General features: G+C 34.9%; 1 protein-coding gene across 5 annotated transcripts in view; it reads right to left on the bottom strand.

The window, feature by feature from the left end:
• Positions 1 to 291: 291 nt before the first annotated feature.
• BRINP3 (BMP/retinoic acid inducible neural specific 3) overlaps positions 292 to 16413 on the bottom strand; it is a 422542-nt gene continuing 406420 nt past the window's right edge. For all 5 annotated transcript variants that reach the window (XM_060295819.1, XM_060295784.1, XM_060295922.1 and 2 more), the window contains one exon: positions 292 to 1671. In XM_060295819.1, the coding sequence (XP_060151802.1) occupies positions 555 to 1671 (1117 nt within the window). In that variant the 3' untranslated portion in view covers positions 292 to 554. The remainder of the gene's footprint in view (positions 1672 to 16413) is intronic.

Raw genomic sequence — 16413 nt, 5'->3', positions numbered from 1 at the left:
AGCACTGCCATTATGCTATTAACCATAAAAATACAACTGAACACTAAGCATTCTACCTAGTTGAGTTTCCCCTACAGTCTGTTGAAAGGGACCTTCAAGTGTTTCAATTAAAATATCTTGGGGAATTTTCCCCAGGTTCTAACAAGCTATATCAAAATAGAACTCATTTCATGGAAAAAAGGAATCCCACAGCACTTCTTTTTAATAACTGTTCAGCTACAAAATTTTATTGGTATCTTTTTATGTTCCCTCTAGAGGATGTAATGCACAAAAGCATTGCCACGGAACATATAAAATTACAAATGAAATTTATTGTAAAAAGTAGAATGTCTTCTAGACTGGCGTCAGTATTTATTTCATTCAGAAACCAAAACTGCAGTATAATATATTCATTGTCAGCAAGTTCATGTGTGTAAATTGCCATCCAATGTTATTGACTGATATAAGACAGATATTGAAAAGACAATTTAAATTTACTCTTCCAAACATAAACCGTTCCACAAAAGCACTGTAAAAACTCCTTCAAGATTTTGGGTTGTGCTTGACATTTATGGTTAACTACATAATTTGGTCGTGTCATAATCCACTGTGTTTGGCAATTTGGCATTAAACGCCTGCAGAGCAGATTGGATCCTCACCACCTCACTAGTAGACAGCTTGAGTCTATGACGAAGCAAGCAAGAGAAGAGATCTAGACGACGCTGACCGGGTGGGGAGAGTTTATTTACACGGTCTCTTATCTCTAGAAGTTGCAAAAGTGCTGAGTCCTGGGATCCCTGAGTATAGGGGTAGTCCAGCTGCAGAATCAGGTCCCGAATTGCTTCCGGGTCAAAATGCATGCTGTAGCCAAACACTTGAATGTTATTGATTTTCATATAACCCAGGTTCCGGGAAGGGTCGATGAACTCCAGAGGTTCGTAGTAAATGCTCTCGTTGCCGTTGGGGCCATTTGACTTGATGCGACTCCTCAGGTAGATGTGCACTGTCTCAAAAAATGTCTTCCACTTGTTCCCCAGAGTCAGCGACCAGTTGTAACACTGCAGGGGGAGGTCCAGCTTAGTCCGCTCCCAGTCGGGGAAGCTGTTTTCATCCACAGGCATAAACCAGCTCTCAGAGTGGCTGCCTCCGAAGGGATTGACGTAAACGGCCAACACCGGCTCCAGGGTGCTGTTTTTAGTTAAGCAAATCTGTAAAGAAAGACCCAGGATCATGTGGACCAGGCTCGACTTGTACTTGTTGCTCTTCAAAGTGAGGAGCATCCGCTTCCGCCAGGAGGGGTCGAACCAGCTGTTGAGGCGCATGTCGTTGCTGATGAAGATGGCATGGACCTCTAGTCGCCTGTCCGTTTTCTGCAACAGGTACTTCATCTCGAGATCTTGCAGGTCGGTCTCGAAGCCGATGTAATGATCGGTGGACTCGGCGACCTCGGGCTTGCAGAGCCCCTGGCTGAGCATGTAGCCCGTGTTACAGGTGCCGCAGCGGGTGCGGTTGTCAGGGGCACAGGTGAGGCACGCGGACGCGTCGCCCACCGTGCAGGGCAGGAAGGCCGTGCAGACCACCTGGTCGTTGGGACACGTGCACGAGTGCGTCTCTTCTGAAAAGCTGCCCAGGAGCCCATTCTCATTGCAGTAGAGAAAAGACTGGATGCGAGTGAGCCAGTAGGTTGAGGTTCTAAGAATAGAAAACAAAAGGAATCTGTATAAATGCAAAGGCGTTTGTGTTTGTGTGTCCTGCCATCAAGTTACCTTAGGTTTGAAAACTTCACTATCACGTTCTTAGGTCCTTCCCAGTTATTTAACTGTGATATTAAAAAAAAACACCATAATTGAAAAGATATATACACATATAATATTCATATATTTAAGTATTATGTATATTTAAATTATGTATATATGTTTTCATTCATCATTGTAAAACATTAACGATGGATACACTTGATTTGAACTGGAAAACCTACATGAAATACCTTCTGAAGACATTGCATGGCATCTCACTAGTGTACTTGGAAGCTGACTGTGACTATAATTGGGTTGGTTACAGTGTTTTTTTTTTTTTGCGGAACGTGGGCCTCTCACTGTTGTGGCCTCTCCCGTTGTGGAGCACAGGCTCCGGACGCGCAGGCTCAGCGGCCATGGCTCACGGGCCCAGCCGCTCCGCGGCATGTGGGATCTTCCCGGACCGGGGCACGAACCCGTGTCCTCTGCATCGGCAGGTGAACCCTCAACCACTGCGCCACCAGGGAAGCCTTTGGTTATAGTTTTGAAATGATATCCAACAACGGGAAGTAAAAATGGTTTTATCATCAAATATCTAGAGTAGAATTAGAGTGTATGAATGATGATTGTTCATTCATTCACTCTTAGTTTCACAGAGCACTAATGCTGCAGGAAACCTAAATAGAAAGTGAAATAAAAATGAGAGAAAAACAAGAAACTTTAAATTGTCAATCAATGGATTTAAATCCTAGGGTTTCATCAACATTGAAAGAACAAGTACCCACTGAGAGGGAAAATATTATTAAAACATGTTTGATTTTTATCCTTATGGTCTGCTCAAGAAAATTGTCGAAAACATCTCATTAAAACTAACTACAAGTTCTCTTAATAAGGGTTAAGTGTGTTAGTTGAATGTGTTTGATTTCGATCATTAACATTATTTATATCCAGAAATCAGGCTAATCATGATGCAAATTTAACATCTTACTTTTCCTGTTTTCCCACATTATTCAAACTCTTTTAGTGTGTTTAAAATCTCAGTAAAATAATGAAGGAAAAGCGTGTGGCCGTGTAATCAGATAATTCTTTGTTTTTATCTTGCTGCTTTCTCATACTAGCTGTATGATCATGGAAAAGTTGAATGGCCTAAGTTAGTGATATCTTCCATATTGAGTTCTTGTGAGAAATAGGCTCAGACTGGATGCATGTCTTTAGACAATTGTATAGAGCATGTGTCACAGTAGACACTAAAAATTGCACCTCTTTTTGGTATTCTTATGCCTTTCCAGTGTTCATTATTCAGTACCTATGAGGTTTTCTACAAATTGTATATATTGTACTCAATCCTTTAGACTTATTACACTGGTGCCATTTTAAAGAATTTGTATATGCTGGTAAAATACAGGTATTAATCTGTGTAAATAATCAATAAAAACAATTTTTTATCACATTCAGAACAACATATGGGCTAGATATTCATTTTGTACATTCATTTTTGGTCTCTGCTCCTTCCCCTTTGCAATATAACACTTTTTTTTTTAAGTAAGCTCCTCCCTGTTTTTCCAAATAAGTTAAATAACTCCTTAATTCCCTCTCATAACATTTACTTATTTTTATTCATAGTGCCTTTTTCCACTTAAAATGTTATATTGTGTACTTACTTGTTTATACTCCATTTATCCCATTAAATATAATATTCAGCTTGCCTTTTTCCACTTAAAATGTTATATTGTGTACTTACTTGTTTATACTCCATTTATCCCATTAAATATAATATTCAGCTTGCCAGAATCATATATGCTTTGCTTATAGCTTTATATCCCATGCCTAGCAGAATGCCTCTCATACTTAATGAATATTAGATCAAAGGCATAGATGAATTAAAGGAACATTTTCTCAATAAGCATATTTTTAAGTGAAATTTAAAGCCCTAAACTGCATATTTAATACACTTTTAAAGACCTAACTCCCAAGTTGTAGTTTCATAACATACACTTTGACATTTGCACACAATTAAATCTATAAAAAAATCTTAGTAAACATATATTTTAAAAAACCTTTCTTTTCCAGATTCCCTAAATGGAACTGTTTTCTGTAGACCCAGAATAAAAGGTAAAACCAAATCAAACCCAACCAAAACATGAAACATTTTCCTCTTAATTATTTCTTACACTGAAAAACACTGACTGGGAAACTACATCTACAAAATTCATTTCTAACTTTCTCAAGATACTTTAAAAATAAGTTCTCAGGAAAACTCTCCCAGGAGGATGCCCGGGGTTGTGAAATAGGAATGATTGGCACTTTGTGAGCCATACATCTCTATATGAGTATCTCTCCTCCTCTCCTCTGGTTCCTTGTTTTCTTGCTGCAGAATAAATGTGCAAAAAGTTTCCTTTTTCTGGTTGAGGAAAGAGCCTGATTCATTATTTCTGTATTCAGTCTCAGAATATAGAAATTATTGCTGACTTGTTCTTTCTGCAGTTACTGATATATTTATTTCATCAATATGCTCTCAATGAATTAATCTCTCTCCCTCTTGCCCTCTTTCTCTCTCCTTCTCTTTCTCCTTCTCCTTCCTCCCTCCCTCATTTCTTTCCATTTTTCTTTCTTTCTTCCTTCCTTTTCTTCCTTCCTTCCTTTCTTGCTTGCTTGCCTCCTTGCTTTTTCTTTTTCTCTTCTCTCTCCCTTTCTCTCCTCTTTCTCTCTTTCTATAGTTCTATTTATATCTATCTACTATAAGGCATATAAAATATATATGCTATCGGATTGAAAATTGTATTTTCTTCCTTGGAACCAAAGCATAAATTCCCTGAGTCAATTCATCTCTCACTGTAAGCTCTCATCATGTTTCCAAATCGTAAGGACAAACAAAAAAACGAAATAATACACCTAAGACTGAAGGCAGAGTTCACAAAACTAGGGCACCATAGAAAGACTCATTTGGACACTTTAGAAAAGCAATGGCTTTTCTAGCTTTCAGTCTTTTCCAATCCTTTTCACGTCCCCACAGATGCATTACTGAAGGAATGTGTCCCAGCTTCATGGGTTTCAGTTTGTCATGTATGACTACTGATAACTTGGTGTGCTGTCAAAGCTCCTGTTCCCTGAGACAGAAGAGCTAACACGTGGATTTTCTTCCTTGCTGCTTCTTGTCCTTCCCCCATTACCTACCTTTTGACTGTTTTAGTGCATTTCACAAGTAGGGAATAGATTTTTAAAGGAACAAATTTCGATAATTAGTCTTTACTCCTTGTAAAATCTTGGTGAAGGCAGTGGTCAAAAATAGAAAACAGAGCAAATTTCAGGACTGTACATGCATTATTCACTTACTCAAAAGATCACTTTTTTTTTTCCCTGACAAAGTAAAATTTAACTGTTTTTCTTTTTAAATCTAAACATTTTTTTTTGAAGAGAAATGTCTTCAACATTAAAATTAGGTGGTAGCAAGTATTTTTTTAAAACTCTTTCTTTTTATACCTAAGTATTAAAACAAAGTAATGCTACAGTTTCTATTCTCATATATAACTTTTATTCACATAAACTATTTAGGATCTACTAGGGCTAGGACAGAGGATGCAATGTTGAAAGATGAGCTCCTGGCAGGCAGGTAGGCTTGTTTCTTTTTATCAAACATGTGGTCTTGTCCCTGACATCTACTTAATAACACTTCAATTAATATTTACTAAACAAAGGAAATAGGAAAAGAAGGAAAAAGGACGGAGAGAAGGAGTAAGGAGGGAGGGAGAGAGAAAGAAATTAAAGTGAAGGAACTACACAGATTATAGAAGAACAGAAGAAAGAAACTAGGGGAAGACAGTATTAAAGCCATTGACTTGAGAATGACAATGATATGGAACAATTCAAGGGATATAGGAACTCCTTTTCCATCAGGAAGTAAGTGTGCACTTGAAAATAATTTCTAAAAAGCTTTAAGATGATAGTGTTACAGAAAGGAAAATACCTTTCAGAGTTAAGTTAAACTTTTGGAAAAAATATAATTAGCTAAAAAGCCGATAGCCAGTTTTTATTTGAAAAATCAGGTAGCAAACTAAGTTGAGAAGATTAGACGTACATTAAGTTCAGTTGTCTCTGTTTAATCTGTAATATTCTCTATGTAGTTAAAATCTGCTCTTCTCTACAGGACACATGTTATATGAGTGTCAAAAGAGCACTAGACTGGGAGAATGAACACTGGATTTCTAGGTCAGACTTCACCTGGAGACCTGGGACAAGTCACTTAGCCTCTTTAATTATGAGTGAAAGTTTTAGAATTCCAAGAAACATTGGTTCAGATTTTGATTCTGCATGACCCTGGGGAGTGTGTACAGCTTTCTGAACCTCAATGGCTCACCCTGAGTTCACCTGTTGATCTGTTGTCAGGATGAGGTGATGTAACAAATCCCATCCCAGACGGCACTTGCCATCTGGTTCTACCAGGATTAAGTCACTAGCCACTGCAGCTGCTGTCCTTCAACACCCTCCAAAAGGAGTTCAAGGTGGAGATCGGGAATGAGGCACTCTGTGCTCTGGGAAAAACTGGCAGAAAAGGCGTTCAGATAGTTAGATACTGTCAGGAGAAGAATTTATGAGCCCAATTCTTGTATCTCCTCATATCCAGAAAAGCACTAAAATCCTTCATGGTGACGTCTGCTCCTCGTGACTAGCGGACAGCGTCTGCCACAATGTGTGCTTGACTGTGTGTACCCCCCCTTCACTAAAATCATATAGAACACTGACCTTCCCCCCTATCTCTTCAGAGCCATTTCTCAGAGCCATCTGATGCTGTCTCCCAGGCTATAGTCCTCATTTTGCCCCCAATAAAACTTAATTCACAGCTCTCAGATTGTGCATTTTTTTCAGTTGACAATGTTAAATGGGATAGGCAAAACAGATTCCTGGACCCCACCCCAGACATACTATAAGAACTCCTAGGAGTAGGGCTCAGGAAGCTCTTTTTAAAATATGCAGTCCTACAGAAAAAACCAGTCTTGGCAAAGCAAAGAGCATTGCACTAAGAGAACTATATTTGCAAAGGACTTGAGGTTAGGAAAGGTTTTGTTTTAAGGAACTAAGTGAGAGCCAGTACAGCTGGAGTGAAGAGAATATCAGTGCAATATTAGACTGTGCAGTAAGTAGTGGCCAGATCAGGCAGAGTATTGTTTAGGTTTTAAATTTATTCTATGTGCAGTAAAGAGTGGTAAAGAGATTTAGCCAGAAGTCGATTGTATTAAATTTAACAACCATCTTTCTCCTTGTATTATACCAATAGTATTTTAAATATCAGGTAAAGCTGATGTACTTTTAATAAAATGTTTTTTTTTCAGGGCTAAAATAAAATAAAATAATAAAATAAAATAAGCAGTCCTGGAGAAATGTTTTGTACACAGAAGCTGTAAGTTTCCTATGTATTAAAATTAACAACCAAAACAACATTAGGGGCTCTTTAAATACCAATTAGCTCTCAAGCTGTAAGAATATGTCCAGAAGAAGGTAGGGAAAAGTTAAAATTTCTGTAGAGAAGAGGGCAGCAGCAGATGGCTTTGAATTAACATGCATTTGGGGCCTTGTGGCCACCGTGTATGCTAAATTTGCAAACCCCGCAATAGAAATTTTTGGCATGCACATAAGCCTACTTTAATAAATTCTACTGTGTTACAGTAATAATAATTAGCTATTTAGTGAATTTCTCTCATATCAGGGCCACCCACTTTGTACTTGTTATTTTTAATTCTTCACAGTAACTTGTAAAACTTAAACCCATTTTAAAATTTGAAAAATACTGAGGCTCAGAGTTTCAATGACTTTCTTGGTTATGTATCTATTAAGTATTACAATGAAGACAGACTCAGAGAAGCAAGTCTATTGTTTTTATAATGTGTTTTGAATAGTGAGGAAAAATGCTTAACAAATGACTTTAGGAAAAAAATATTTCCATGCTGGACAGCATCAAAGGTAAAATAACTTTTAATTATTAAATAAAATTAGGCACTTGAGTGACAGCCCACTATATTGGCTTCAACCCACTTTTGGGAGCTAAACTATCAACTTTGAATATTGTTTCTTAACTCATATGGAAAATGGGAATAAAATATAGGTTGTTGTAAGAATTAAAGCACAATTGCTGGAAAAGCCCTTAAAGAGTGCCTGTGCACAGAATAAATGGTAAATAAATGGAAATGCTTATTCTTATAATCACTGTTATTACTATTGTTATCTTTTAAAGAAATAGCATCATATGTACTTTCTTTATTACAAATGCTATTTTCTTCCAGGAAATGGAAATTTTCATTTTATCTTCAACCATTTGTGTACTACATGCATAATCTTACTCTTTATCTCTGCAATTCACTTTTATCAAATAGACCTAGTTACTGATAACACCACCAAGACTGTATCACATGCCAAGAAAAAGAATATCATTGTCAAAGGTCCCTTGGTTATGAGTCTCCCAAGGAAGCATATGTATGTATATGTATCACATGTGTATACAGATACACATCTATAAACCTATAGACGCATATATACATACACATTTTATTTTTATAAACTTGAGTTCAAGTATCTACTAAAACTTTTGGCTTGCAGGAAGACAATGAAAAAGTGAGTGAAGCAGCTGAAGATGTAGGTCGTATTTTAAAGATAATATTAGCCAAGGTAACATTCATTAAGGTTTTCTCATGTGCACAGTCTTTTTACAGGCATTATTTCATTTAATTCTCCCAATTCTCACTACTCCTTGAAGTAAGGACCCTTGTTATCCCAATCGATATTTAAGGACATGAGTTGTAAAAAGCTTAGATAATTAGAACTTATAGAAGGTCAAATAGCTGGTAAGTGGTAGAACTGAAAGTGTATCCTGGTCTTTATTACTCCCAACAATTTGGGGGGTATGACACCAAAAGCACAAAAGATAAGAGCAAAAAAGTAATAAGTGGAACTATATCAAACCAAAAAGCTTCGGTCCAACTAATCTGTAATTCATTTGGTTGAATGGTGTACACAGAAAAATCTGCTTACTTCTTAGAGAGCTACTGAAACATTTTGTCCACATCTGTGCCGCATTTAATGCTATAGTTCAAGAAAAATCAATAGATATGTCTTCCTTCTACTTATAACATAAAATATGAAAAGAAAAAGTCAACATTCAGAGTATGAAATGTGAGGCACACGAAGAACACAATTACTTTACTGGACATAAAGGGAATATATCATCATCAAAAAAAAATAGAGTCCACGTCTAATTTTCCTCCAAAGATTACCAAAAATCAAAATATTTTGCCCACTAAATCACATTAGATGTTAAGTTAAAAAGACTTGAAAAGTATTTATTATGTGCAAGTTCAGTCTATTAAGTATTGTAATTGAGGAATATTGACACAAATGCAATTACTCTGCAAATATGAGTAACTCAGGTCTCTCCTATGTGCTTTTATAACATGCTGATTTTTGCCCACCATAATATTCATTATACCAAGTCATTATTACCCAATCATCTGTATCCCTCATTACATTATACACGCTGTGAGGGAAAAGATATATTTGTTTACTTCACCATTTTATTATCATAACATACCTAAATCAGTTTACAGTGTTTATGCTTAAGTTTTCCTATTACAACCTTTTGAACCTATTAGTCTTAAAATATGTTATGATGAATCCAAATCTGAAAATCTAAACAATATAAATAGAATACGTTAAAATAAAGTTTATGAAAAGACCATTTTATCTTTCACAGATCTGTTCATCTCTGACCCTAATATTTCAAGCTAAATATAAATTTGACATGAATGAATAAATTAATGAACAAAAAAGAGAAACTAAAGAAGCAACTTCAAGGCTAAATTGTTAATTCCTTGGTTGTATTTATTATTTTTAGTATTTCATATGATTTTCTTGATATCCAGTGAGTGATAAACATTTTCAAAAACTGTCTTATTTACATAATTTCTGTTTTTCTTTAAAGTATATTTCATGACCAACTTCTCATCAATTTAGAAAAAAACAATAAAATGTTCTTGTTGGACACTGAAAACTTGAAAACAAATTAAACTATCATTTAAGTAATTTAATCATATTTTAATATGTTTCTAAAAGTGATCCTATTTATATCTAAAGTATATATTTCAATTAAATAAAGAAAATATAATTTGTCCAAATTCAATGTCCCTCTAGTCATATAACCATGAACACAATTATGGTATGAACTGTCTATGTTATGCCTGCATTTGTGTGATAAGCATCTCTCCAAATTGAATGTCTCTGAACTCATTTTCTTCTCTCCTAATACAACCATGATTGTTATCTACAATGATGGATATTAACTCATCCCTTCCTGTCTCAACTAAAGTAAAACTTAGTTTCTGGAGGTCCTGTACCTGCTCTTTTTGTCATTTTATTACATTTGTGTACCTCCAAGCTAATCTTTCTAAAATTGATTTATTTCTTATTGCATGGCACCCAATATCCTTCATATAAAATATATATTTTGCCTAACTTTTAAAACCCTTTACAATCAGACAACACTTAGCTTCCAGTACTCTATAAAGTATGTTTTCCATTTAGGCTCTCCCTGTTCCCCTCCCTAAATACGCCAGATCAATTTCAACCACAATGAATTTTCTTGTTACAGAGTTTAATGTCCTTTCTCCTCCGCTTCAATGCAAATTGAATCATTTCTACTGTAAATAGTTTTTCTTAATAATCCTACTTACAACAACTTAATTCTTTGAATGAGTATATTATTTATCTATATTACCGTATTTTTAATTAAGCCAGTACAGCCATATATTACTGTTTAATAGATTCTTATTTCATTATTTCAACTAAAGTATACCATTCATTATAATAACTATAATTTTTACATGTTAGTTTTCATAGTTGGAATATAGGCTCCTCAGAAAGAAGAAAATGAATGCCGTTTCATTGGAATCCCTAGAGACTAGCAAAATTTCTTCCCATGCAACCCTGCTAAACCAAATTGCTAAAGCAAAATTGAATTATAGATTTATGTTTATGGAAAAATGTCAGAGGAAATACTTTTAAAAACTCCTCAACACAAAATGCCAAATAATTCTGGCAAAAAATTTTTAAATGCATTTATGATGCAGAAAAAAATATGGAGTAAATTTCAGCGGCTGAAATTGAACTAAAAGAATATATATGTAGGAAGATGTGGGTGTACCTGATCTAGAGGTTTTGGTGGCTGTGTTGGGTATAGGAAACAAAGTCCAGAACACCTGAAGGGCAAGAAGTTGAATTGGAGACCTGCTCTAAGAAGCTGGGAAGACTGAGACTATGCACTTAAAGAAAGAGTCAGCTTAAAAACAAAACAAACAAACAAGTAAACAAACAAAAAGGCCTAGAAAAGGAAGAGAGCAAAATGAGTGCCTGCCCTGACCTCACTGTTAGTAGAAAATACATAATCTACAAATTCAAAGTTTTTTGCAGAAAGTACATAATCTAAAAATTCAAAAACACCAATGAAAATCATAACTTATTTTAAAGTGCTCCAAATTGTTTTATTGTGGCAAAATGAAATATATACTTTCTAAAAGAATGCACATCCTTTACATTTTATGAAGGACTTGAAGAATCAACACAGATGAAATTATTTTGACCATGAACTCACAGTAGGAAAAAAAAAAAAGAAAGAGGAATCAGGGTCCCAAGATTAAAAATGTGCAAAAGGCATAATCTTAACACCACAGACTACAGAAATTGGAATTATGTGATATTAAAGTCAATTATCAGAAACATATTTAAATAATTTCAAGGTAAAGTAAAATATGAGAGAGGCACCAGGGGTTATCAAAACAAATCTGAAAAAACAAAGGAACTAACATGATGATAATGATGATGATTTTAATTTAAACCTTATTAAAATGTAAAACAGCAGATTAGCTAAGCTGAGCACAAAACTGGTGGATTAAAGATAAATGAAATAATAATACTGAGCATATACACCACAGAGAGGAAAAGAGATGGAAAATATAAAACATATCTAGAGTATTATGTTACAAAAACTGACAAATACCTAATCAGGATTCCAGCGGCAGCAAACAGAGAAAATAGGGGAGATTCTATATAAAATTATAGTGAGTGAGAATTCTTCAAAATCGATGAAATACATAAATCTTGAGATTCATGAAGCACAAAAAATTCCAAGAAAGTTAAATAAATAGAAATACATACCTATTCATACCATACTTAACATGTAGTTCTTGTTATATGTAACAAACTTTTGTTATAAATAACAAAAATTAGAGGTAACAAAACATAAAAGTATTAAAAAAAATTTAAAAGACATTGAAGCATAAGTAAATCAATGCAGTTGCATTCACAATATTCACAAATAGAAAGCCTCGTTAGGAAAGATATCAATTCTCCACAAATGTATTTCTATATCTAATGCAACTCCAATAAAAATTCCTTCAGCTTTTTTTTAGTTGAAAATCAATTAATACTAGAGTAGTTTGTCTTCAATTAACCCTCCCAATAATAATTTATAAAATTTGAGCAAAATAGAAAGAACCACTAGTTAAAGGAGTTATAGAAAGTCCAAAACAGTCAAAAGCTAAATGAGTTTTTAACCTAAAGGAAGGGAGCAGCATGAATGGAGAAATTGAGAGTTGCAGTCCTCTAGTTTTGCCCTAAGGACACTCCCCAATCTGGGCAACACGGGGAGGATGAAACTCAGTCAGAAACGACATTCTTAAAGGCTTGATGTGTGCAGAATGGAAATGGGGAGTTGCCTGAGAAGATGTAACTTTAGGAAAATAATTCTGAAAGAAGCAAAGGAGAGAGAAAACCCTGAACAAATTCCCCTCAAATCCATGACTGACTCCTAAACTCTACAATTGTGAGACAAACTTTGAGGAGCCAATCAGAAAGCAAAAGCTGAAAGATCTGCAGTGCTTAATAAAGGCTGTATTTCTTGCCTATCACAGATGAGACAGTGTTCACAGTTTGGATATCTCCAAAGTAGAGTGGTTTGGTAAACACATTCAAATGCCAGAAAAGCCATGTCTTTGTAGTTAAGACCGTCACAAGACTAAAGATTAGCCCTAAACTAAGTGTTGAACTAGGACAGACTCACTGTAATAAAATGTTAAACCAAATATCTGCAAAGACAATGTAGACAACAAATAATAAAACTGCTTGCCAAGTTAAAAATCAACATTATTCCAATAAAATAACGTACTTCAGAGTCAATATATACTATCACCTACAATACCCAATAAAAATATGTAGTTATGAGAATTGTGAACAAGCAAGCAAATGTCATTCATAGCAAGGAGACAAAGCTATTGATGGAAACAGATCCTGAGATAGTCTACATCACTGGTATTTACAAATGTTGACCTGAAACAAAGCAACTGCCAGATATTTCTCCAGCAAAGATGGGTTTATTCAAATTGCAGTTTTACCTGTTAAAATAAAACCTAAACCTCTAATTATTCAGGACAAAAAACCGGATAAGGCATTCTGTGCTTTGGAAAAACAGGTCCCTTAGATAATTAGAGTTCTCTCAGAAAAGTAAAAATGAACGCAGATTCCTGCATCTTTCCATTCACAGAAAAACACTAAAATTATTAATGGAGATATCTAATCTTCATGACAAGCAGTAACCTTTTATTGAGATGTGTGTTTGACTGCCTGTTTTCCCTAGCCCAAATCACATATATCTGGCCACTTCTTCTTATCTCTTTGGAGCAGAAAAACACTAAAATTATTAATGGAGATATCTAATCTTCATGACAAGCAGTAACCTTTTATTGAGATGTGTGTTTGACTGCCTGTTTTCCCTAGCCCAAATCACATATATCTGGCCACTTCTTCTTATCTCTTTGGAGCAGAAAAACACTAAAATTATTAATGGAGATATCTAATTTTCATGACAAGCAGTAACCTTTTATTGAGATGTGTGTTTGACTGCCTGTTTTCCCTAGCCCAAATCACATATATCTGGCCACTTCTTCTTATCTCTTTGGAGCAGTTCCTCAGGGCTATGAGAGTCAGTCTCCTGGGTTATATTCCTCAGTAAGACGCTAAATAAAACTCAACTCATAGCTCTTACTGTGTGTATGGTTTATTTATTTTTTTTCAGTCAACAGTTTTGACAACCGTGAAGGACACAGAGCAGACTGCTCTCCTTCACGTGAACTCTACAAAGATCTGGATCCTTGGTACCAACAAGGGCCCCTTATGCCCATCCACCTCCTTGGTGAATCCAGATGAATTGGGTGAGTCTCTCCTGGTCTCGGATCTCCCATCTTGGCTGACAATCCTGGGCTTTATTCAGTGGTTGCTAAACTCCTTGATATAAGGCCAAGGTTTCCCTTGGACTTAAGTTCAAGAAGAGGTATCTGGATTTCCCAGTTGAAAGACACTGATGCCTTTGTTAGAACTGGCTATTTTAAACAGGGTTAGTTGGAATAAATTGAAGATACCTTACGAGAGCTTTCAGCTCCAAAGATAAGGGCCACAGCTCTTCCCAGTCGGTACAGCTTTCTCAAGCAACTGAGAAATTTATGGGAGTGGTGGAGGCAAGTCCTCATACCATGCAGCACTCTTATAGGGAAAGCCACTCATTAATTTAAAAAAACCCTCTTGTCTAGGGATGCACACATAAGGATTTGCCATCCATTGTTCCGAGCACCCATGATGGTTTTAGACTGCCAGAGGGAGAAACCAGAAACTGAGACATAAAATTGCTGAAATAACTCAATTCGAGGGTAATACGTACAGGAGTTAAGCTCACAAACAGCACAACTGCCTACCACACAGTTTTCAATACTAATTTTATCCCGACAAACCAACTTTAAAATGAGGAATAAAGACTTCTGAACAAGACAGAGGGAAGTCAGATAGCCAATCACAAACTAACACAACACGTATGGAGCTTATTCTTGCAAGTGCTCAGTTTATTGGGAACTAAGAATATTTTGCTTTGAAATGGCCAAGATGGAGTTCTTTTAGCATTCCAAAACTGGCTTTTGTGTATGCAGTTAAAGAAAGCCAGCTTGATAAAACATCTTTTCAAAATTCTGACCCTAAGGGAACAAAAGTCCTTCTAGGAGGCTTGCATTTCCCTCACTGTGCCTTTGAGATGTAAATGTTGTACAGGCCATTGAACTCTGACCTAGACCATCTCCAATTCCTGAGATTAAGTTAAAACAAAAAAGGGAAAAGAGGCCTTTTAAACTTCAACAAGTAAATTTAACTTATTCTAATTGTTACTCATAAACTAGTGAGTTTTATATTGTAATACCTGATTCATAACTAAGTTTTAAAAATGGAAACTATGAGATCTCTCTTTGTGTCTATCTGGATGTATGTATGTCTGTATCAATATATTATAAATATATGTTTCTACCTTTGGGTGGTATTGCCAAAATTAATTGTAAATGAGTTCTATTTAATAACTTAAGAGAAAATAAGTGCTTATATAAATTCTCAGAAACATAACAGAAACTAACCCAAATGAATTTCAGGTTCATGTGATCTGGGAATTATTCAGTATTAAATTAATATTTGGTATTAAAGTTAGTTTAAGTTTGTTGGTTTAATTTTATAGACATGTCTTTAGAGTCATCAACAGTTAAGTATAGTACTTTTATTGTACGTAGGTTTACTAAAACTCAAATAAGTTCACATTATCTCTATTATAAAATTTGTTAGCAAAAAATTGGGGGATGGTGGCTGGCTTGGTCCAATGTCTCATGAAGTTTTCATGGGTAATCTAAGTATAATTGTTGGGAACAAGTGAATTAAATAGACATAAATGGAGTAAGAGCTTTTAGGTGAACTCTTTAAGAATAATTACGTTTTATGGTGCGTCTACTTAAAAATAGTTTCTCCAGACTTTTGGTAACCTGAAACTAGAGTTTTTCTAAATTAAGTTAAATGATGGAAGTTTATTGAATATCTAGATTCCCAAATAAAATAAGATACTGAAACATTAACTACTGAGCATAGGCTCTTACAAAGAAACTAAAGTTATTTATGACTATTAATAAATATGTTTGGTACCACACTGAGACATTTTCTATAAGAAAGTACATGTTTTTGAAATTATGAATAGTATTTATAAGTTTGTCATTCTACAGAATGCTAATGTAAAAGACAGTTTATAATTGCTTACTTCTTAGTTTTCACTAGAGCTTAATATTTCTAATATTTCTAAAAGCTTAATATTAAGTTTTTAGAGCTTAATATTTCTAATTAAAACATTTAATTAAAACCACTAAAAATTAAAAAGTAAAACATCTTTGTATGCAAGGAATAAAGTAGGTATAAGGAATGGAAATGCATTTTGTAAAGTGAAAAGAAAGAAATTTTGTCCTAAAAAGAGGCTAAGATGACAAAAAGAGACAATCTGAAGGTGAAAAAGGAAGTTATAGAAGGTTTGTGGAAAGGAGACGATGGGAAAAGAGTTTAATGTGTGGTCAGGACTGGCTAATTTAGAATAAATTTGAGTAAATAAATTTTAATATTAAAGGTAAGGTGGTGCAAAAGTAGAATTTGGTTTTCTCTCTGTTAAGAGGACAAGACTTCTTTATCTGCTTTTGAAAACAGATTGTAAATTTCTTTACTGTTTAAGTAATCTGTTATAACTTCCTGTATTTGCCTTTGAAATATTTTATTGTCATTTTGATTAAGTGAATAACTAAGTATTGTTTCACAGTGATCTATT

The sequence above is a fragment of the Globicephala melas genome, chromosome 1 (genome assembly GCF_963455315.2).
Source record: "Globicephala melas chromosome 1, mGloMel1.2, whole genome shotgun sequence".
NCBI lineage: Eukaryota > Metazoa > Chordata > Mammalia > Artiodactyla > Delphinidae > Globicephala > Globicephala melas.
This window is presented reverse-complemented; position numbering and strand designations above follow the sequence as displayed.